Source organism: Manis pentadactyla, chromosome 14 (assembly GCF_030020395.1).
Source record: "Manis pentadactyla isolate mManPen7 chromosome 14, mManPen7.hap1, whole genome shotgun sequence".
Taxonomy (NCBI): domain Eukaryota; kingdom Metazoa; phylum Chordata; class Mammalia; order Pholidota; family Manidae; genus Manis; species Manis pentadactyla.
In genome coordinates, this window is record NC_080032.1 from 57,365,776 (window position 1) to 57,389,256 (window position 23,481).

The following is a 23,481-nucleotide window of genomic DNA, read 5'->3' on the forward strand; positions in this document are numbered from 1 at the left end:
TTATAATTCTTCTGTGTTCCTTGTTCTCTTTCCTTGTGATTTGATGACTTCATTTAATGTTATGTTTGAATTCCTTTCTATTCATTTTTTGTATTCTATTACAGGTTTTTGGTTTGTGGTTACTATGATGTACATATAGTTTTTAAAGTTTAAATGCATTCTAAAAGCACTACATTTTTGCTCACTGCCTCCCATGTTTTCTTTTTGTTTTTGACATCATATTTTGCATCTTTTAATTTAGTGTATTCCTTAACTAATTATTATAGATTTAGTTGATTTTATTACTTTTGTCTTCTAACCTTCATACTAGCTTTACAAGTGGTTGATCCACTACCTTTTCCATATATTTGTCTTTACCAGTGATATTTTTTTTTCTTTTATATATTTTCTTATTTCTAATGTGGCGTTTTCTGCGTAGAGAAATTCCTTTAATATTTCTTATAAAGCTGGTCTAATAGTGATGAATTCCTTTGCTTTTTGCTTTTTTGGGAAACCCTTTATATTCTTTTCAATTCTGAATGATAACCTTGCTGTTATCATGCTGGGTAGAGTATCATTGGTTGTAAGTATTTTCCTTTCATGCACTTGTTTTTTTTAAGAAAGTTTTTTCTTTTTGAACAGCAGTTTTAGGTTCACAGAAAAATTGAGAGGATGATACAGAGATTTCCCATATACCCTCTCTCTGCACCATGAACAGCCCTCCTCATCAACATCCCCCACCAACGTGGTGCATTTGTTGCAACTGATGAACCTGCACTGACATCATTGCTGCCCAAAGTCTATAATGTACACCAGGGTTCACTCTTGGTATCATACATTCTATGGGTCTGGACAAATTTATAATGATATGTACCCATTATAGCATCATACATAGTATTTTCACTGCTTTAAAAATCCCGTTATTCATCTCTACCTCCTTCCTAATCCATGGCCACCACAGATCTTTTTACTGTTTCCTTAGTTTTGCCTTTCCCAGAAAGTCATATATTTGGAATCATACATTATGTAGGCTTTTGAGATTGGCTTCTTTTACTTAGTAATATGCATTTAAGTTTCTTCCATGTCTTTTCATGGCTTGATAGCTCATTTCTTTTTAGTACTCAGTAATCCATTGTCTGTATGTACCATTCACCTATGAATGGATGGTTACTTCCAAGCTTTGGCAATTAGAAATAAAGCTGGTATAAACACCCACATGCAGGTTTTTGCATGGAAATAAGTTTTCAGCTCCTATGGGTAAATACCAAGGAGTGCTACTGCTGGGTCATTTGGTAAGAGTAGTTTTAGTTTTGTAAAATGCCACACTGGTTCCAAAGTGACTGTATTCCCAGTAGCATTGAATGAGTGTTCCTGTTGCTCCACATCCTCACCAGCATTTGGTATTATAAGTGTTCTGGATTTTGGCCATTCTAATAGGTGTGCATTTGTATCTCATTGTTTCAGTTTGCATTTTCCCTGATGATGTATAATGCTGACCATCTTTTCATATGTTTTCAGCTGTATCTTCCTTGGTGAGATGTCTCTTAAAGTGTTTGGTCCATCTTTTAATGGGTTGTTTGCTTTCTTATTGTTGAGTTTTAAGGGTTCTGTGTATAATGTGGGTAACTGTACTTTGTCAGATGTTTTTTGTAAACATTTTTCTCCAGTCAGTGTTTTGTCGTTTCAGTCTCTTGATAGTGTTTTTCACAGAGCAGAATTTTTTTTATTTTAATTAAGTCTAGCTTATCAATTCTTTTTTCATGGATTGTATCTTTCTTGTTGTATCTTAAAAATCATTACCAAATTCAAGGTTTTTAAAGATTTTCTCATATGTTATCTTCTGGGAGTTTTATGGTTTTGTGTTTATTTAGGTCCGTCATCCATTTTGAGTTAATTTTTGTGAAGGGTGTAGGGTCTGTGTATTTGTGTATATGTATATATCTACATGTGTTTTCCGGTTGTTCCAGTACCATTTGATGAAAATATGTAATTCCATTTGAAATAAGTTAGAAGAAAGGAGGAGAAATATTAAATTACATTATCTTTTTTTTTAAACATTATAATTACCTACATAATAATCTTTACTGGAAGTATTTGGTATTTTGTGTATGTGGATTTGAATAATTGCTTCCATCCTGAAGAACTTCCTATAATACAGTGTGTTTTTTATAGGGCAGGAGTACTAGCAACAAGTTTATCAAATTTTGTTTATCTAGAAGTATCTTTATTTCACCTTCATTTTTGAAAGATAGTTCTGCTGGCCATAAGAATCTTGTCTCACTTTTCCTTCCGGTGCTCTGAGTGTGTCACCCCACTGCCCTCCTGCCTCCACTCTTGCTGATGAGAAGTTAACTGCTGATCCGATTGGGATTCCTCTGTATGTGACATAGTTTATCTCTTGCTGTTGTCAAGATTTTTTCTTTGTCTTTAGCTTTCAACATTTTGATTACCATGTATATGAATATGGATCTTTGCATTTATCCTGCTTGGAGTTTGTGGAGATTCTTGGATGTGTAGATTAATGTTTTGCATCAAATTTGGGAAGTTAACAGACATTATTTCTTTGAATTTTTTTTCTCCTTTCTTTCTCGTCTCCTTCAGGCACTCCCATCGTGTGCATGTTGATGTGATTAATTATGTACCGTATCTCTGGGATTCTGTTAATTTTTTCTTCATTCTTTTTCTTCTCTGTCCATCAGGCTTTGTAATCTGTCTTAGTGTCTTAAAGTCTGCTGATTTTTTCTTCTGCCAGCTCACATGTACTGTTGAGTCCTTCTAATGAATTTCATTGCAGTTACTGTACTTTCCAACTCCAGAATTTCCATCTAGCTCTATCTTTATAGCTATTCTCTATTTGATGAGATGTTGTCATCAGACTTCCCTTAATTCTTTAAGCACAGTTTCCTTCAGTACTTTGGACAAATTATAATAGCTGCTTTGAAATCTTTGCTAATGTATTAGGGCTCCTCCAAGGCAGTTTCTGTTGTCTCACTTTTTTCCCCCTATGTATGCATCACACTTTCCTATTTCTTTATATGTTTCATAATTTTTGGTTGAAAATGGGACATTTAGGATAATTTATTGCAGCAACTCTGGAAGCTGATCATAATCCTTTTGTTTTTCTCTTATTAGCATTTGCTTTTTTGTTGTTGTTTAGTGCCATGGCTGGATGAGTTCAGTGAGGTCTGTTTCCCTGTAGCCTGAAGTTGCAGATATTGCTCTTCAGAAGACATAGTCTGGGGTGGTCAGCCTTCCTTCCCTCCCGGGTCATCTGCAGTTTTAGCTGGGTTCTCATCGACTTTTCTTGATCCCTTTATTAAGTTTCTGGCTTGTCTGCCTCTAGTGGTATTGTGCACAGCTGTTAACCTGCGCTAACTGTTAGCTGATTGCTCTGACAACATACTGGGGCTTATGATTGTTCCACCTCTGATCCCATGAAGTTGGACCCCTTTGCAGGGGTAGGTAGTGTTTGAGACCAGTCTTTGAGGCTTTCTCTGACTGTAGGTGGGTTCTTTTTTTCTCTCTCTCTCTTCTAGGAGTGTCTCTCCTCTCCCTGTGTCTTTTTAAAAAATTTTTATTAAGGTATTATTGATATACACATTTATGAAGGTTTCACATGAAAAAACAATGTAGTTACTACATTTACCTATATTATCAAGTCCCCAATGCAGTCACTGTCCATCAGTGCAGCAAGATGCCACAGATCCACTGTATGCCTTCTCTGTGCTACACAGTTCTCCCCATGATCCCCCACACTATGTGTACTAAACATAATACCCCTCAATCCCCTTCTCCCTCCCTCCCCAACCGCCCTCACACACCCCACCCCTTTGGTAACCACTAGTTCCTTCTTGGAGTCTCTGAGCCTGCTGCTATTTTCTTCCTTCAGTTTTGCTTTGTTATTATACTCAACAAATGAGGGAAATCATTTGGCACTTGTCTTTCTTCGCCTGGCTTATTTCACTGAGCATAATGTCCTCCAGCTCCATCCATGCTGTTGCAAATGGTAGGATTTGTTTCTTTCTTATGGCTGAATAGTATTCCATTGTGTATATGTACCACATCTTCTTTATCCATTCATCTACAGATGGACACTTAGGTTGCTTCCATTTCTTGGCTATTGTAAATAGTGCTGCGATAAACATAGGGGTGTGTATGTCTTCTTGAATCTGAGAAATTGTATTCTTTGGGTAAATTCCAAGGAGCGGGATTCCCGGGTCAAATGGTATTTTTATTTTTAGATTTTTGAGGAACTTCCATATTGCTTTCCACAACGGTTGAACTAGCTTACATTCCCACCAGCAGTGTAGGAGGATTCCTCTTTCTCCACATCCTCACCAGCATTTGTTGTTCTTAGTCTTTTCGATGCTGGCCATCCTGACTGGTGTGAGGTGATATCTCCTTGTGGTTTTAATTTGCATTTCCCTGATGATTAGTGATGTGGAGCATCTTTTCATGTGTCCTTTGGCCATCTGAATTTTTTCTTTGGAGAACTGTCTCTTCATATCCTCTGCCCATCTGTTAATCAGGTTATTTGCTTTTTGGGTGTTGAGGTGTGTGAGTTCTTCATATATTTTGGATATTAACCCCTCATCAGATATGTCATTTACAAATATATTCTCCCATACTGTAGGATGCCTTTTTGTTCTGTTGATGGTGTCCTTTGCCCTACAGAAACTTTTTAGTTTGATGTAGTCCCATGAGTTTATTTTTGCTTTTGTTTCCCTTGCTCAAGGAGATGCGTTCAGGAAGACGTTCATCAGGGATATTGGTCTGTAATTTTCTTTTTTTGTGGTGTCTTTGCCTGGTTTTGGTATTAGAGTGATGCTGGCCTCATAGAATGAGTTTGGGAGTGTTCCCTCTTCTTCTAATCTTTGGAAAACTTTAAGAAGCATGGGTATTAGGTCTTCACTAAATGTTTGATAAAATGCAGCAGTGAAGCCATGTGGTTCAGGAGATTTTTGCCTATGTTGTCTATGGTTTTATGACGTACATTCAGGTCTTTGATCCATTTCAAGTTTACTTTTGTGTACGGGGTTAGACAATGCTCCAGTTTCATTCTCTTGCATGTAGCTTTCCAGTTTTGCCAACACCAGCTGCTGAAGAGGCTGTGTTTTCCCCATTGTATGTCCATGGCTCCTTTATCATATATTAATTGACCATATATGGTTGGGTTTATATCAGGGCTCTCTAGTCTGTTCCATTGGCCTATGGGTCTGTTCTTGTGCCAGTACCAAATTGTCTTGATTACTGTGGCTTTGTAGTAGAGCTTGAAGTTGGGGAGCATAATCCCCCCAGCTTTATTCTTCCTTCTCAGGATTGCTTTGGCTATTCAGGGTCTTTTGTGGTTCTATGTGAATTTTAGAATGATTTTCTCTAGTTCATTGAAGAATGCTGTTGGTATTTTGATAGGGATTGCATTGAATCTGTAGATTGCTTTAGGCAGGATGGCCATTTTGACAATATTAATTCTTCCTATCCATGAGCACAGGATGTGTTTCCATTTATTGGTATCTTCTTTAATTTCTCTCATGAGTGTCTTGTAGTTTTCAGAGTATAGGTCTTTCACTTCCTTGGTTAGGTTTATTCCTAGGTATTTTATTCTTTTTGATGCAATTGTGAATGGAATTGTTTTCCTGATTTCTCTCTCTGCTAGTTCATTGTTAGTGTATAGGAATGCAACAGATTTCTGTGTATTAATTTTGTATCCTGCAACTTTGCTGAATTCAGATATTAGATCTAGTAGTTTTGGAGTGGATTCTTCACAGTTTTTTATGTACAATATCATGTCATCTGCAAACGGGGACAGTTTGACTTTTTCCTTGCCAATCTAGATGTGTTTCATTTATTTGTGTTTTGATTGCTGTGGCTAGGACCTCCAGTACTATGTTGAATAGAAGTGGGGAGAGTGGACATCCTTGTCTTGTTCCTGATCTTAAAGGAAAAGCTTTCAGCTTCTTGCTATTAAGTATAATGTTGGCTGTGGGTTTGTCATATATGGCCTTTATTATGTTGAGGTACTTGCCCTCTTTACCTATTTTGTTGAGAGTTTTTATCATGAATGGGTGTTGAATTTTGTCAAATGGTTTTTCAGCATCTATGGAGATGATCATGTTGTTATTGTCCTTCTTTTTGTTGATGTGGTGGATGATGTTGATGGATTTTCGAATGTTGTACCATCCTTGCATCCGTGGAATAAATCCTACTTGATCATGATGGATGATATTTTTGATGTATTTTAAAATTCAGTTTCCTAATATTTTGTTGAGTATTTTTGCATCTACCTTCATCAGGGATATTGGTCTGTAATTTTCTTTTTTTGTGGTGTCTTTGCCTGGTTTTGGTATTAGAGTGATGCTGGCCTCATAGAATGAGTTTGGGAGTATTCCCTCTTCTTCTAATCTTTGGAAAACTTTAAGGAGCATGGGTATTAGGTCTTCACTAAATGTTTGATAAAATGCAGCAGTGAAGCCATGTGGTACAGGAGTTTTGTTCTTAAGTAGTTTTTTGATAACCAGTTCAATTTCGTTGCTGGTAATTGGTCTATTCAGATTTTCTGTTTCTTCCTTGGTCAGCCTTGGAAGGTTGTATTTTTCTAGAAAGTTGTCCATTTCTTTTAGGTTATCCAGTTTGTTACCATATAATTTTTCATAGTATTCTCTAATAATTCTTTGTATTTCTGTGGGGTCTGTAGTGGTTTTTCCTTTCTCATGTCTGATTCTGTTTATGTGTGTAGACTCTTTTTTTCTTGGTAAGTCTGGCTAGGGGTTTATCTATTTTTCTTTTGTTTATTTTCTCAAAAAGAACCAGCTCCTGCTTTCATTGATTCTTTTTTCTATTGCCTTATTCTTCTCAATTTTATTTATTTATGCTCTAATCTTTTTTATGTCCCTCCTTCTACTGACTTTGGGCCTCATTTGTTCTTCTTTTTCTAGTTTCATTAATTGTGAGTTTAGACTGCTTATATGGGATTGTTCTTCTTTCCTGACATAGGCCTGTATTGCTATATACTTTCCTCTTAGAACTGCCTTCACTGCATCCCACAGATTTTTGCGGTGTTGAATTATTGTCATTTGTTTCCATATATTGCTTGATCTCTGTTTTTATTTGGTCATTGATCCATTGGTTATTTAGGAGCATGTTATGAAGCCTCCATGTGTTTTTGGGATTTTTCATTTTCTTTGCATAATTTTTTCTAGTTTCATACCTTTGTGGTCTGAGAAACTGGTTGGTACAATTTCCATCTTTTTGAATTTACCGAGGCTCTTTTTGTGGCCTAGTATATGATCTATTCTTGAAAATGTTCCATGTGCACGTAAGAAGAATATGTATCCTGCTGCTTTTGGGTGTAGAGTTCTGTAGATGTGTGTTAGGTCCATCTGTTCTAGTGTGTTGTTCAGTGCCTCTGTGTCCTTACTTATTTTCTGTCTGGTTGATCTGTCCTTCAGAGTGAGTGGAGTGTTGAAGTCTCCTAGAATGAATGCATTGCATTCTATTTCCCCTTTTAATTCTGTTAGTATTTGTTTCACATATGTAGGTGCTCCTGTGTTGGGAGCATAGATATGTATAATGGTTATATCTTCTTGTTGGCTTGACCCCTTTATCATTATGTAATGTCCTTCTTTATCTCTTGTGACTTTCTTTGTTTTGAAGTCTATTTCGTCTGATACAGTACTGCAATTCCTGCTTTTTTATCTCTATTAGTTGCATGAAATATCTTTTTTCATCCCTTCACTTTTAGTCTGTGTATGTCTTTGGGTTTAAAGTGAGTCTATTGTAGGCAGCATATAGATGGGTCTTGTTTTTTTATCCATTCAGTGACTCTATGTCTTTTGATTGGTGCATTCAGTCTATTTACATTTAGGGTGATTATCCATAGGTATGTACTTATTGCCATTACAGACTTTAGATTCGTGGTTACTAAAGGTTCAAGGTTAACTTCCTTACTATCTAAGAGTCTAACTTAACTCATTTAATATGCTATTACAGACACAATCTAAATGTTCTTTTCTGTTTCTCCTTTTTCTTCATCCTCCCTTCTTTATATATTAGGTATCATATTCTGTGCTCTTTGTCTAACCCTTGATTGACTTTGGGGATAGTTAATTTAATTTTGCATTTGCTTAGTAATTAGCTGTTCTACTTTCTTTACTGTGGTTTTATTATCTCTGGTGACAGCTATTAAGCCTTAGGAGCACTTCCATCTATAGCAGTCCCTCCAAAATAGACTGTAGAGATGGTTTGTGGGAGGTAAATTCTCTCAGCTTTTGCTCTTCTGGAAATTGTTTAATCCCTCCTTCAGATTTAAATGATAATCTTGGTGGATAAAGTATTCTTGGTTCCAGGCCCTTCTGATTAAATACATCATGCCACTCCCTTCTGGCCTGTCTAAGATTTCTGCTGAGAAGTCTGATGTTAGCCTTATGGGCTTTCCTTTGTATGTGATCTTATTTCTGTCTCTGGCTGCTTTTAATAGCCTGTCCTTATCCTTGATCTGTGCCATTTTAATTACTATATGTCTTGGTGTTGTCTTCCTTGGGTCCTTGTGTTGGGAAATTTGTGCACCTCCATGGCCTGAGAGACTATCTCCTTCCACAGATTGGGGAAGTTTTCTGCAATTACCTCCTCAAAGACACTTTCTATCCCTTTCTCTCTCTCTTCCTCTTCTGGTACCCCTATAATGCGAATATTGTTCCGTTTGGATTTGTCACACAGTTCTCAATATTCTTTCATTCTTAGACATCCTTTTTTCTCTCTGTGCCTCAGTTTCTTTGTATTCCTCTTCTCTAGTTTCTATTCCATGTGCTGTCTCTTCTACTACAGCTAATCTTCTTTTAATACCCTCCATTGTGCTCTCCAATTATTGGATCTCCATCCTAAATTTGTTACTGAGTTCTTGAATATCTTTTTGTACCTCCATGAACATGTTAATGATTTTTATTTTGAACTTCCTTTCAGGAAGGGTCATGAGGTCCATGTCATCTTTCTCAGGAGTTATATTAATTTTACTCTGAACCAGGTTCCTTTGGTGTTTCATATTTGTATATGGCGCCCTCTAGTGTCCAGAAGCTCTACTCTCTGGAGCCGCTCAGCCCCTGAAGCAATGTCGGGGGTTGCAGGGGAGTGGTATTGGTGCCTGACAGGAGGAAAGAGCTGTTTCCTGCTTCCTGGCAGCTATGCCTCTCTGCACTGCCTGAACCAGTGCGCTGAGCACGCAGGTATAAACCTCTATGCTTTGCGTTTGTAGTTGCTGTAGACAGGTCTTCTCTCTGGCTGGCGTAATGCTAGGGTAGGGTTTGACAGTTTGCAAGCCAGGTGGGGCTGGCCAGGAGAAAGTCACAGCAGGCTGCCTATCACAGAGGGGGTCCTTGTATCTGTGTAGCCAGCCAGGAAGGTGGAGCACCTGAAGATCGTGAAAGCTCCCAACCTGCTGTGGAGAGTGCACCCAGAAAATTTTGTCTACCTGTCCTTTCTCCTGAGCAGTAAGCTCTGTGCAATTCTTTGCCCCTTTAGTAGCCGTCTTGCTAAGGGCTTCCTTGTTAGGAAGTCTCTCAGACTGCCTGCTTTTCTTTTATCCCAGAGCAGCCAGATATGGATCCCTGCCTTCCACAAGCAGCTGGAATCTCACCCTCTCCAGGAATTCTGCCTGTCTTAGCTTTCCAATCCCCTAATCATGAGAGTTTCATGAACGCACCATGAAATGTAGTTTTGTGCTCCCAGAGCAGATCTCCGGAGGTAGGTATTCATCAGTCCCAGGCCTCCACTCCCTTCCCACTCCATTTCTCTTCCTCCTGCCAGTGAGCTGGGGTGGGGGAAGGGCTTGGGTTCCACCGGGGCACAGCTTTGGTATGTTACCCTGTTCCATGGGGTTTATTCTTTTCTCCAGGTGTATGCAGTCTGGCACAGTCCTCTTTCCTGTTGCTCTTTCAGGATTAGTTGTATTAATTATATTTTCATGTTATATGTGGTTTTAGGAGGAAGCCTCTGTCTCTCACCTCTCACGCTGCCATCTTTAATCCTGGAATGCACATATGTCTTTTTGAATCTGAGAAGTTGTATTCTTTGGGTAAATTCCAAGGAGTGGGATTCCTGGGTCAAACGGTATTTCTTTCTTTTTTTAAATTATAATTAATTAATTAATTTTCATTTTTTTGAAGAACATTGTTTACTAAGCTCTCCCCTACCCCAAGTCCCCTCCACAAACCCCATTACAGTCACTGTCCATCAGCATAGTAAGATGTTGTAGAATCATTACTTGTCTTCTCTGTGTTGCAAAGCCCTCCCCTTTCCCGCACCCCCCACATTATACATGCTAATCATAATACCTCCTTTCTTCTTCCCCGCCCTTATCCCTCCCTACCCTCCCATTCTCTCCTCAAATGGTATTTCTATTTTGAGTTTTTTGAGGAACCTCCATACTGCTTTCCACAATGGTTGAACTAGCTTACATTCCTACCAGTGGTGGAGGAGGGTTCCTGTAGGTGGGTTCTTTTGAGCTGTCTCTTTTCCTGGTTCTCCTTAGTGAGACAGACTAGTTTGCAGGCACTCACAGCAACGTTTACATCACTTACCATCCTGGTTTTTAGTTTTCTCTTCAATTATGGCATCACAAAGTTATCTTTCTCATGTAACTGTACATTTAAAGGTGTGTTAAATTGTCTGTAGTGTTTTTATAAGTTGGGGAAGTTTTATTATTTAATTCACAGTATTGCCAGAGGTGGAACATAGTCTCTTCTTCTACTTTCCCCTCCAATCTGTCATCTGTATTGCAGAGCAGATTTTCTAAAATGCATATCTGTTCCTGTTGCACTTCTGCTTTCAGGAGTTCCTCATAGTCTCAGAATACAGCCCAGCCTCAGCCTGGCATTTGAGGTCCTCTAGCCCAGCCCTTGCTATGCCCTTAGCCATATCTTTCACTGCACTATCCCTGTGTACTTGACATTTAAGCAGCGCCAAATACTCAGAATCCCTTACAAGTACCCTGCTACCGCATACCTAGGCCCCATACCCATGCTGCCCTTCAGCCTGGGAGCTCTCCTGACCCAGCCCCATCTCCTGAATGCTACCCAGCATCTGCTGACCTTTCACAACAGCCCCCAGGTCCCACTGACCTTTCACAACAGCCCCCAGGTCCCCTCATGTCTGAAGGCTTTATTGACTCCACTTTGTGCCTCTTTTGGACCCTGCATAGAATTTGGTCATCACCTTCATAATACTTAATGTGCTTCACTGTTTACATGTCTGTCTCCCTCCCAGTCTGGACACCCAGGTTTTATTTGTTCCATGGAACCCTAGCACCCAGCAGGGACTGATACCTGGTGACACTGAGGCAGGGACCCCTCCTTTATCCAGGAGGGTGGTGGCATCATTGTGAGCCATCCCTGGGGCAGCTCAAGGGTCCACCTCGCTCTAGGTATCAGAGAATCTCTGTATCCAGTGGCCATAGTGTCGTCTTCAGAGAGCTCTCCAAGTAGTTTTGAGGCTTCACAGAATCATCCTGCTTCAGCTGCCCTTTCCTTCTGAGAGTCTGTGGTGACTGTAATTGAGAACCACAGGGTCTTGCTATGTCTGTTCACATGTGACGGTCCCCTTTGGGTCTGGTCTTTGTTCTTGCTGTGAAGGTGAGAGGGCGGTGACAACAAACCAGGAGTGATGGGTGAAGAGCAGGGCCTCAGTTCAGTGTTAGGAGAGGCTGGTGCTGCCTCACTGAGCTTCCCTTGCTGCTCAGCTGGCTCAGATGTCTCTCCCTCCCTCCCACTCCATCTGCACTGCTCCAGGAGGACAGTGAGCCCCTGGCATCTCCGTTACAGGATAAGAATATTAGGTCTCCAGATGAGTCTTACCCAGTGCCCAGCATCTAACAGATGCTCAGGGAAATATTTTTTTGATTGAAACCTGCTTAGTTTGTCCCTGCTTGTGAGAAGAGTGGCAGGTGAAAGCACTGGGCTGAGAGTCTAGATCTAACCCTAACTCTGCCCTTTAACTGCCTGTGTGACTTGGAATAAGTTCCTTTACCTCTCTGTCTCTGGGTTTCCACCTATTGTATGTAAGACACCTAGTGTGGACCTTTGGTGCTTAGGATGTGTTTGGTGACTATGTCTTCCCTTTTCTAGATCCTTGGGGGATGTTTGCGCCCACTTTGTATATGAGAAAGTCTTTGTTTCTTCCTTCTTCTCATCCTTGTCATGCCTTTGCCAGACTCTTTCCAGGCAGAAGCACAGTGTGTTTGTGTGTGTACATGAAAGATTAGAAAAAACCCATGCAAAGAGGAGATCCCACCATACCCAGGCCACGAACTTACTCTATTGTATACTCAATTTCTCATCCTTATTCAGGGCCTCCGATCTGAAAGAAATTGAGCTAGAGAATTTCATACAGAAATTTAATATGACCCCAGAAATTGACAATACAGTTCCCAGAAATACAAAGGATAACTTCAAAGGGCTATTATAATCCAAGTCACCAGGGAGGAAACCTGTTCCTCCGGAGGCACCTGTGGGAGGAGGAGCTAGGCTGGTCAGGTGAGAGGAGGAGGGGAGGGTGTGGGAGTGGGGCAGGGGTGGGGACGGGCTGGGAGTGGGCATGGGCAGGGGGAATGGGGACTGACTGGTCAGTGCTCTCTCAGGAGCCCAGCGCTTTGCCTTCATCAGCTGGTTTTGCTTCTTCAACTACTTCATTAACTTGAACATCAGTCTTGGGTCAGCTTTCAGGTTAGCTATTGGCTGGTGTTCCCCTGGGAGAGCTGGGAGACTGGCTATAATCGCTCCCATTAGAAGTTGGCAGCTCCCCAGTCCACTCTTTAACCTGGACTAGCTCAGCTCTGACATCTACGGACCTGCTGTGCCAACTGCATCTGTTGTCTGCTCCCACTTTGCCCCATGTGGTGGGGTCCTGGCACCAGTTGGCATAGCTGAATCTCACACTTCACAGGGAAGCCTGTGAAGGCCAGCTCCAAGAACTACTGCTTCTAATGAGAGCAGTTTGGTCCCTAGCACTTACCGAAGTGCAAAGCTGTAGGAGAGCACAACTCTGAATGTGGCTTTAGGAAGGAATGAGGCCCAGAAAACAGTCATTAGCAGCCTGTGCTATGAGTAAATGTTCCCTGGGAGGTTCAGACAAGAGCTAAGTGGAATTATGGTAACATCAGCTACCTTTAACTGAGTACATGCTCCAAACCAGGCAGTAGGCTAAACCCTTTGAATTCATGACTTCTCTTAATACTCAAAACAGCTTGTTAGGGTGATACTGGTTCCTTTTCACCATGGGCTTACCCAAGGCTCAGACAGGTGAAATAACCAGTTCAAGATCACATGGGCTAAGGGGCCGAGCAGAGGCCCTGGCCTCAGGGCTCATGTTCTCACCACCACAGCCTGCTCTGGTTTGCCAGCTGGCTACAGAGCTTCTCCAAGGTGGTGTGTGCCAGGGGCAGGTGGAATAGTGCAGGTTGTGAGTTCTAAATCCTGCATCCACCACGGATTCTTTGTATGGATTGACCCCTGAGACTAGAGAAAAGCAGGTTTGGCTCAAACTGACCCTTAGTCAAGAGGCAGATTTAGGGCATGCAAGCTGTGGTTCGTTGCACCCCACCTCCTGCTGCCTGGTGTCTGGCAAGGCGCGCCCCAGCAACAGCAGCTTTAGTGGGCCTGAAGTAAGGCCTGAAGTGTGTCGAGGACAGGCAGGCAAGGTTCCTGCCTTGCTCTGATGTTACTGGGACGTTTGCATTACATGTGAGCTTCAGGGTTTTTGTTTTTTTTCTTTTGTGCCCCAGCTGCTCTAGTCATTTTGTTCTCCCCTAACTCCTATAGGCATAACTCAACCCAGTGCCTTCCTGAGTTGCTGCTGGAGAGCCTGCCCCAGGCTAAGTCCAGGGGTTGAGTCAGGATGTGCTCCAAGCTCGGAAATGTACGACCACTTTGCTTTCTGTCCACCCAGCCATCCGGCTGTAACATACACCATAACCCACTTTGAGACTGTTTTTGTGATGGTACCCATAACTCTAAATGTCCCATTACTTTCCTCTCTGTTAAGTTATGTGTGCTGTTATTTCCAATACCTGCTTTAAAAACCTAAGAATACCGAGAGCCCCTCTTGGCTGGGGCAAATGGGCCATTCTTGCACCTGTGGCCCATTTACACTGGGCGACGGCACCACTCAAGGAAATCAGGCTTCCCCCAGGCCTGCTCTCGGAACCCAGGGGCACAGAGTGCGTGGGAAGCCCTGTCTGGGGCTGCCGTTCCTGGTCCTTTCAGTCAGGGTCGCCTGCCTACTCCGTTACTTTAAGTGCCTGAAGGGGAGGGGAGAGGGCGGAGGCCGGAGCGGCCTGCTGCGCGCCACAGAAGCTGTGCTGGCCAGAAGCAGACCCCGGTACCTGTCGCCCGAGTCTGGTGCTCAGAGGCGAGGTCCACTGGATCACTAACGCTCCAGCTGCTGGGACCTGGGAGCGACTTCCGTGGGAATGTGGGGCTCCTAGGTGTGCCCGCTCCTTCCCGCTCCTCCCGCCTCAGCACCCCCCACCCCCGTCTTCCCGCTGATCCGCGAGCCAGGCTTTCTCCTTCCCTGGCCTCTGCGCCTCCTTCCCCCAGAATCCAGTCCTGGTTTCCGCGCCGCCAGCTCCCTCTCCTCCCGGCGGGGCTCGTCCGCCCCCGCCCCGCCGCGCGGCGTCACCACGGTGGGCTCCACTCTGCCCCCCGCGCCCCGCATGCCCGCGGCTTGGCGCGCCCAGTCAGCCGGCTCCAGTCCGGGTCTCGCTGTCGCCCGCCCGCCCGGGCGCGAGGCCCCGCCGCTGGGAGGAGGCGGCGGCGGCTGGCCCGGCTCCCCGCGCCGCCCGCCGGCGCGCGGTTGGCGGGGAGGGAGCCCCTCGGAGGACAATGCGCCCGGCTCGCGGCAACCGCCGTTCGGTCTCGTCCGCGCCCGGCCCCTTCCCGCCGCCCCCCGCCACCGCCCGGCTGCAGCCGCTCTTCCTCCGGGTGGGCTCCTCGCGCGACCGGAGAGGCTCTGCCGACAGCAGCTCCAGCACCGGCACCAGCCGGGGCGCGGGCGGCGGCAGGCGAGGCGGGGGCGGCGGCTCGCCGAGCAGCAGCACCGGCGCCGAGCGGGACGACGAGGACGAGAGCATCAGTATCAGCAAGCCGCTGGTGCCGGCAGCTGCCGCGCTCCCCGGGCCCCTGGCGCCCGCGGGCGCCCCCTCCGCCGCCACGCCCACCTCCTCCTGCGGCATGACTGCCGCCGACTCCGGCGGGGACGCTGCGGCCGCGACCGTCGGGGGCCCCGGGGGGCGCTCGGCCGGGGGTGCGGGCGGCGCGGGGACGGGCCGCGCCACCTCCTGCTGCGTCTGCTGCGGCCGCCCCGCCCGGCCCGGCCGCAGGGGTCGGCGCCGCGGCTGCGCCCCCGGCGTGGGCTGCCGCTGGGGCCACCAGGCGCTGTCCGTGGTGCTGCTCCTGGCGCAGGGCGGCCTGCTGGACCTGTACCTCATCGCCGTCACCGACCTGTACTGGTGCTCCTGGATCGCCACCGACCTGGTGGTTGTGGTGGGCTGGGCCATCTTCTTCACCAAGAACAGCCGAGGCCGTCGGGGCGGCGCGGCGGGCAGCGCACACGGCCACCATCAGCACCACCATGCCGCCGCCTCCGTAGGGGCCAAGGCGCGTGGGGGCCGCGGCGGCCCGGGGAGCGCCCCGGGGGCCGCTGGCTCGGCAGGCGAGTTCGCCTTCGCCTACTTGGCCTGGCTCATCTACTCCATCGCCTTCACGCCCAAGGTGGTGCTCATCCTGGGCACGTCCATCCTGGACCTCATCGAGCTGCGCGCGCCCTTCGGCACCACGGGCTTCCGCCTCACTATGGCGCTATCGGTGCCCCTGCTCTACAGCCTGGTGCGCGCCATCAGCGAGGCGGGCGCGCCGCCGGGCTCCGCGGGACCCCTACTCCTGCAGCCCCAGGAGCACCGCGCCGCTGGCTGCTTCCTGGGCACGTGTCTGGATCTGCTCGACAGCTTCACTCTGGTGGAGCTGATGCTGGAAGGCCGTGTGCCGCTCCCCGCTCACCTGCGCTACCTGCTCATCGCCGTCTATTTCCTGACCCTAGCCTCGCCGGTGCTCTGGCTGTACGAGCTCCACGCCGCGGCAGCGGCCCCGTCTTGGGGCCAGGCCGCGGGGCCAGGCAGCTGCAGCCGCCTCCTGCGCCTGCTGGGCGGCTGCCTGGTGGATGTGCCGTTGCTGGCGCTGCGCTGCCTCTTGGTGGTGAGCTACCAGCAGCCCCTTTCGGTCTTCATGCTCAAGAGTCTCTTCTTCCTCGGCTGCCGCGGCCTGGAGGCCCTGGAGGGCTGTTGGGCCCGGGGGAGTCGGGCCTCCCCCAGTCGGGGTAGAGGGAGCTACGGTGCTCCGCCCTCTAACCCGGTGCCCCCGCCCCCACCTCAGGGAGGCTCCCAGCTGGGCCACTGCATCTCAGAGAATGAGGGGGGCGCCCATGGCTATGTCAACACCCTGGCTGTGGCCTCCCAGAACTGAGGGGCGCAAGGGAGGGAGGCTTGCTCCGCTCTGAGAGACTCCCGGCTCCCTTGTCCTCTGACCTCCTCTCCCAGATTTGATCCGGTTCTGTTCTGAAGATGTAACTGTTAATAGGGCTGAGGACCGGCGGGCCCTTCTGCACCCCTCTGGACAAGACTGCTTGAGGGAGACCAGCGGCCAGTAGGAGGAGGACACCCACTTGCTCTGGGCTCCCTTCTCCAAGCCCTCCCCTAATCCTGGTCTCCCAGGAGCTGGGTGCCTCTGCAACTGGCGTTTCCCAGCTCCACTCCGATTCCTCCCCATTGTGAGGGAGAATGGAGGACAGGGGCTGCCTGGGCAGGCGTGCTGGGGGCCATCCCCCCTGCTTGAAAGCGGCTGCTTCTTCTAGGCTGTGCTTAGTGGCTGTCGTCCCAAGCAAGCCTTGAAATTGACTCAGAATCCACCGTTTCCTGATGTGTCAGTTGGATTTCTTCCAGATGGCAGGTGCAAAGTCTGTGTCTGTGTGAGTGTGGTGGTGTTTGCTTTAGTCCACCTGGCGGCCCCCTGCCATGGGTAGGAGATTCGGGAGGGGAGGCTCCCCACCACACACACCACCACCTGCCTCATGTTACTGAATCTGTGGCCATGAATTCCCAGAAAGGGCCAGGCTCCTGGGAACAGCCAGTTGCTCTACTCCAAGGGAGAGGCTCGCCCAGGACCTTCCTCGGCCCCACTCCTCTCCCCTCCGCTAGTGGGGAGGGGAGGGTCCTACTCCAAGGACCAAACCACACCCTTCCTTGGGTGAGTGAGCATTTCTACCTCTGTGCTTTCAACTTGTGTTGCCTCACGCACTGATGCTGCTTGGAAAAAATGAGGACAGAATATTCAGAAGCTGCATTCAGTATGGCCACTGGGTCCAGCGGGGGTTGGTGCCAGTGTTATTACAGGGTCTGTGGAGTATTAGCCATTGGCTTGCCTCCCTGCTCTTCCCACCCCCTCTACACAGAACTCTTATCTTTCCTGAGCTGGCTGGGCCAGTTCTTGGCTCAGAACAACAGCTTTGTTGGGAATACTGGACACATGTGAAATTGGGCCTCCTGTGGGCCCAAGGGAGTAAAATTCAATCCCCCCATCTTCCTTCCTTTTGGAAGCTTTGAATAGATGAGAAAGGTGGTGGTGGCCTGTGTCCTCTGCTCTGGTTAGGAGAGTCTTAGGGAAAAGGCAGGATGCATGGAACAGGGTGGGCAAGCACTACCCCACTCTCCCTCCTTCCTGGTACTCGTCTTGTTGAGGCTGATGACAAGGGTCCCCAGGGGTTGCCTACTGACAGTGTCGGTGGTCTATAGACATACAAGCCCACTTACAGGCATCACTCTGGGAGTCTGAGGCAGGGTAAGTGTTTTTAGGGGAGGCACAGGAGGACAGTTGGCAGCAAGGCCAGGAAATACTCACTCTCCACCCCACAATAGGATGGGGTGGGGGGGATTGTTAGAATTTTTGTTTCCCCTTCTTCCTTCTTAGGGAAGTTCTGTGTGCGTGATGAACCCTGGACAAAGGGTCAGAAGGCATGGACTATAGTTTTGACTCTGTCACTCATGGGCTTTGAGTGGCACATCATCACCCTTGTTTTCTGGGCCCCATTTTTCTGCTTGGGGCCCCTCCCCTCACTCCCAACTCCTTGAGGGCTTGTTCACAAGACATCCCTGCACACAAAGACACAAGAGGGGCTGATGGTCAATTACCTTGACAAGAGTTCTTCTGAGCCTCCCTTACTCTCCCAGTGGGAGCAGTAGAGGGAAAATGTTTACACCCAATGTGCTATGGGTTCCCAGCCCCTCACCCTACCAGATCCAGTTATCCCCTGGCTGGATTTTGCAATGTATTTTTTTTTTCTGCCTTCCCTCCATCTCCCTCTGGACTCCTCTTTTTTTCCCTTTGAATTCCATGTGCTCAAAGTACTGGTGCACAGGCCCTGGATGGGCCCCATGGGTGCACTGTGTTCCTGTGTCCTCTCTCCAGCTTTGCTGTTTCTCTGCTACCTAATCTCAGTGACTGCGAAAGGACTTTCTGTCTGAGCCATGGCCAGCCCTGGCTGGCCCCTGCCCCACCCCTTTCTTCTGTTTGGATGGTGGTCTCCCTGATGAGTGACTGACAGTCTCTGAGTGTGGTTGGGTTTCTGGTGGGAGGCCATGATAAGTTCCCATAAACTGCCTGTTCCCTGGGCACGTCCAGGCAGATGGCCAGCAGGCTAGTTCTGCAGAGGCTGGTCCCATTCAGGCTCTGTCTGCCGCCCCACCGCCGCCCCACCCCCACCCCACCCCACCCCACCCCCACCCCCACCCCCACCCCCACCCCCACCCCCACCATCTGCTTCTGAACATACAGGTGCAAGCACTTTGTGCTCTGGGATTAGCCTCTTCCTTCTGGCGTGTCTTTCTTGAGTCCTTTTACTTCTTCCCTTGCCCCATTTACAATAAGAAATGAGCCCTAAAGCTCAATTTTTCTTGCTTTAGGGCCATCTGTGGTGTAGTGTAGAACTGGAGATGTTCCCCATGGGTCTGGGAAACAGGAGGTGCACTGTTCAGAGGCTTATAGCCGCAGCACACTTCACAGGAAGGAATGCTGGTCCCAGAATGCAAATTGCTTGCCTCTACCATTTGAGCAAGGAAGATGCGTCCTCCATCTGAGCCTCTGACTCCTTACCATTTTTAAAAGGGGTTGGACCAGACCTGTGTGCAGGCTGCTGATAGACGTGCCCTGGTTCTGGTCCCACACATTTTGTGGACGAGAGCTAGCTGGCAGTTGGAGCCTGGAAGGAGGCAAGTGGCACCTCCCTTGGATTTATCACATTCTTTCCCCTGCCTCCCCTTCTCTTTTTAAAAATAAAACCAGCCTCTGTTCTGAAAATAAAAAACTTGAGACTTGTGGCAAACTTCCTGTGTGGTTGGTTTTAAGATCTTCCCTGTCCTGGTTTCCTTACTAAGTTCTTAAATGTCACGGTGACATCTGTCATCACTTTATGGGTTTGTGTTAACATGATGGGCATACCTTGGCACTTCCCTCCTAGGCAGTTGGTGTGCTGCTCTGGGAGGCAGGGTGGCTTCTGCCCTGACCTAGTGGGTGTCCAGCTGGTCTTTCTAACTTGGATGGCTCACAGCCTGAGTGATTTCCCCAGCCACCTGGGGTTTCACGCCCATTTCTTTCTAAGAATAACCTACCGAAGGGGGAAAGACCGAGAGACTTATTTTTAAATCCTCTGCACCCTCTGTTACTCTTGCCCCAGCCAGAAGCACGAATTCTTGTGAATGAGAAGGACAAGGCCATGTTTGTTTGTTTTTTATAACACAAAGTCTAAGATCATTGGGTCTGTACAAAAATGAAATCCCTTAGCACAGGGACAGCTGGTGCTATTCAGACCACTCTGTGGTGTTGTCTGCAATGCCTCTGGCCATTCCCAAGGCCACACGGTGGTCTGACCCCAGGTCTGACCCGAAGGCCGAGAGAAGATCCGAGTGTGGGAGAAGTGTGGCCCTGGGCTGCTCTGCCTCCCACTAGCTGTGGCTTGGGGCACTCACCAGACTCTTGGGAACTTTCATCTTCCACAAAACTAGAGTAATATTACCTACCTCCCAAGGCTGCAGTAAGAATGAGGTGACAGGCAAAATTGGTCCTTTTCCTCAAGACATTTATAATTATAATGGGGGACAAAATGTGTACATAAAATAATTACAGAACATAAGATCAATTCCTCATGTCTTCCTAAATCTAGATGTAAAATGATTAGCTTTAAGCATGTGTTAAATATCTACACAGTCCCTATTATGAAGGGAGCTAGCTCTCCCTGATCTTGGTGGGCCAGAGCCAGTCTGAAGGCACTTTGAGGACAAGGAAGCTGCGGAGTGGGGGTGACCTATCAGAAGAGGCAGGGCCTGCCTGGGCTGCGAAGCTGATGCTGGGGTTCTGGTTCCCCAGGAAGGATGGGGAATACATCCCGTGCTTGCCCATGTGGCGGCGCTGGATGCACATCAGCTCATTTCATCCTCATGGCTGCCCCCGAGGGAGCTTTACCTCCAGTTTCCTGGGGTCAGGATGAGGGTGTAGTTGTCTGAATGCCACACTAAGTCAGGAAGAGAATCCAGAGGCAGCCCAGGCCTGTTTGCTTCCCAAACCTGCACAGCCCCAGGCGGCCTTCAGACTTCAGCTGTTAACTGGGTTCAGCTTCCCTTCATTACAGCTGTGCTGTTCTTGCAAAAGAGCAAGGCTGTTTTTCATACTCCATGTGAGTCCCACGGCAGAGGCATTGAGCACAAGTCAACCAAGGGATGCCTCTGTCTTGGCGCAAGCAGAGTAGGGGCCAGCCACCTGTGCTTTTTGCTCTCCTTTCTGCCCCCTCCTCCTCTCAGGTCACTGCAGAAGATCCTCTCTATTCAGAAAGGAAGGATCCAGTAAACTAATTTGTACTAAGGTGTTAATAGCTCCAGGAGCTACTCCTCCTAGGAAAGGAATCTAGGTTCCAGTGTGTGGGGAGGCACATTGGACAAGACTTCTTGTCATCCTTCAAATCAGAGGGACTCCATGTACCTCTAACAGGCAAGGCTGGCTCAACAGGGTGCCCTGCCTACCTTAAACATCCTAAATGGCCAGGCCAGGGGTGTGGATGCAGTGTCAGGATCCGGGAGAGGCCCAAAGGAAGGAGGTGGACTTGGCAGCTTCTTAGGGGTGATGTGCCATGAGGGGGAAGCAGACATCCACCTAGGGTCCCCTCCTGACAGAAAGTTACAGGGCATCCCAATTCCACAGCCTGTTCCCATGAGCAGGGGTGGCAGGTGCTTTATGTTTTTCTGTAATATATAATCTATAGACTCCACTGTTTCCACTGTCGCACAATATTCACTGAGCCAACACTGACTCAGCTCCTAATGTACGCCAATTACTGGGTCACATGCTACTTCTATAATCTGAGAAAGCAAGCGTAGAGGAAGAACATGATGCAGCAGCAAGGGTGCCAGGGGCCCTGGGCTACTGTACCTGGAATGGGTCAGAGGCTGAGAGGAAGGAGGGCCCAGGAAGCTGCCAGGCCAGGCCCCTCACAAAGGCAGCATGCAATGGGCATGGGGGCAGTGGGCCCAGCGGGGGCTGCCATCCACTGAGTGCTTCCTGATGCTCCGGCAATCCCTCCTCCAGCTCCGAGCTAACCACTCACTCCGCACAAGTCCTCCGCGAGGGAGAACTGCACGTACGGTAGAGGCGCGCAGCCTGGGGCTCAAGAAGGTCACTGGAATCGGTTACTGAGCTGGCAACGGTGAAGCCAGGCCTCCAGCCCTGCGTCAGCTGCCACCAGTCTCCTCTGGAGGAGTCCCTCTGTGTGCAGCACAGCCGGCCAGGATGCGAGGCCAGGCTGGGAGGCCGGCTCTGCACCGTGCTGTCAGCTTCAGCACACCTGGGGCCTTCCTCCTTGCACTGCCTGGAGCGGCCCGGGTCTTGCAGCCCTTTACTGCCAGGTCTTCTCAGGAGGTGCTGGAGCAGGACAGGGCCTGGCACCCCCCGGGTTTATTGGAGAAGGGAGAGCACCAGTTGCAGAGTCAAAAGGCCGAAGGACCGAAACTGCCCCCTGCATCCTGAGCACGCTTTCTGCTCCCTGAGGCCCTATTTGATATTCAGTGAGAAGCAGGAAATAAACATGACCCATCACACCTTGGCATTCTGAGATCCCAGCTCGAACTGCTGAACGGATGTTTAAGTGGACAAACCCCCTCAAAACCTAAACACCCCTGGGGACCTTCCTAAGCAGAAGAGAGAAGCTAGTTCACAATCAGATCTGTAAGCTGTACTGTGTAAGCCACGTCCAGAGCACCATCTAGTCACTCCCCTTTTGTTTTCTGATTAGAACACAGCGGGCAGGGAATCAGGGAAAACCACAGGGAGTCACAGACTTGCAGGTGGAGGCGTGCTGGTCACGCCACCCAGAGCTGCTCGCTGCATGGGCGGTCAGGTGTTCACTGTGGTTCCTCTGCCCACTGAACCACTTCTGCTGCAATCTCTTGAGGGCCTGAGTGGTGGGAAAGTCACAGTGTGTGACACAGAGGACATCTGTTCTTGGTGGGGCTCTTCTGGGCAAAATGGGATTTCATCAGCCACGGTCGCGTGTGTGATTGCTCTAGAAGCATCGGCATTGACTGACGGACACCACACTTGGGCTAGCAGGATTTCTGGCACTTATGGTAACAAAGACCAGGGTGAGTCTGGGGGCTTTGGGGAGGGGGCAGAGAGTGTGGGAGGGATGATGGGGAATAACAAGAAAGGGCCAAGAAGCCCTGGGGACTGCATGGTTCCATTTCCACAGGCACGTCCCCAGGAGGCAAGTCTAGATGGAAAGGAGATTAGTAGTGGCCTAAGCACATGGAGGTTAGGGGTTGGGTGATGAGGAAGCGGTGGTGGACTTCTTTTGGGGGTAAGAAGGGTGTCCTAAGGTTGGTTATACTGATGGCTGTTGAACTCTGAACTCCTAAAAGCAGTGAACTGCACAGGGTCAGCTGTGTGGTATATGAACTATAGCTCATAAAGCTTTTGGGAAGAGGAGCAGCAGTGCCTGGGACACAGGGACACAGCAGGTGATGCCAGCTGAAGACATCTGGCTTCCAAGGCCAGCAAAGCTCAACTTCAAGGTTCATGGGGCATATGGTCCGCATGGCTAGTGTGCTTCTGGGCACGAGACGCCACCGGCTCCGGCGAGGGAGGCATCCACCAGGGCAGTCCACTCTGGGATTTATCAGTGCTTGCTGGGAGCCAGGGGGGCATCAAGAAAGCCTGGTAGGCATCTGGACCCAGTGACGCCCACCTGCAAGGGTACTGAACAAGAGGGGCTGGTGGCTGGGAGGGCTCAGGTCCTTTGCTCCCCATCTTAGGCCATTTAGGCTGCTGTGACAGAGTGCCATAGCCCGGGCAGCTTAGAAACAACAGTATGTGATTCCTCACTGGCCTGGAGGCTGGGAAGTCTGAGATCAAGGCAGTCAGTGTCTGG

At 48.1% G+C, this 23,481-nt stretch overlaps 1 protein-coding gene across 1 annotated transcript; it reads left to right on the forward strand.

The window, feature by feature from the left end:
- The first annotated feature begins 14,699 nt into the window (after nucleotides 1–14,699).
- On the forward strand, nucleotides 14,700–18,744 carry TMEM121B (transmembrane protein 121B). Its single transcript, XM_036932488.2, has one exon. The coding sequence runs from the start codon at nucleotides 14,847–14,849 to the stop codon at nucleotides 16,479–16,481; it is 1,635 nt and encodes a 544-aa protein (XP_036788383.2). The 5' UTR covers nucleotides 14,700–14,846; the 3' UTR covers nucleotides 16,482–18,744.
- The last annotated feature ends 4,737 nt before the right edge of the window (nucleotides 18,745–23,481 follow it).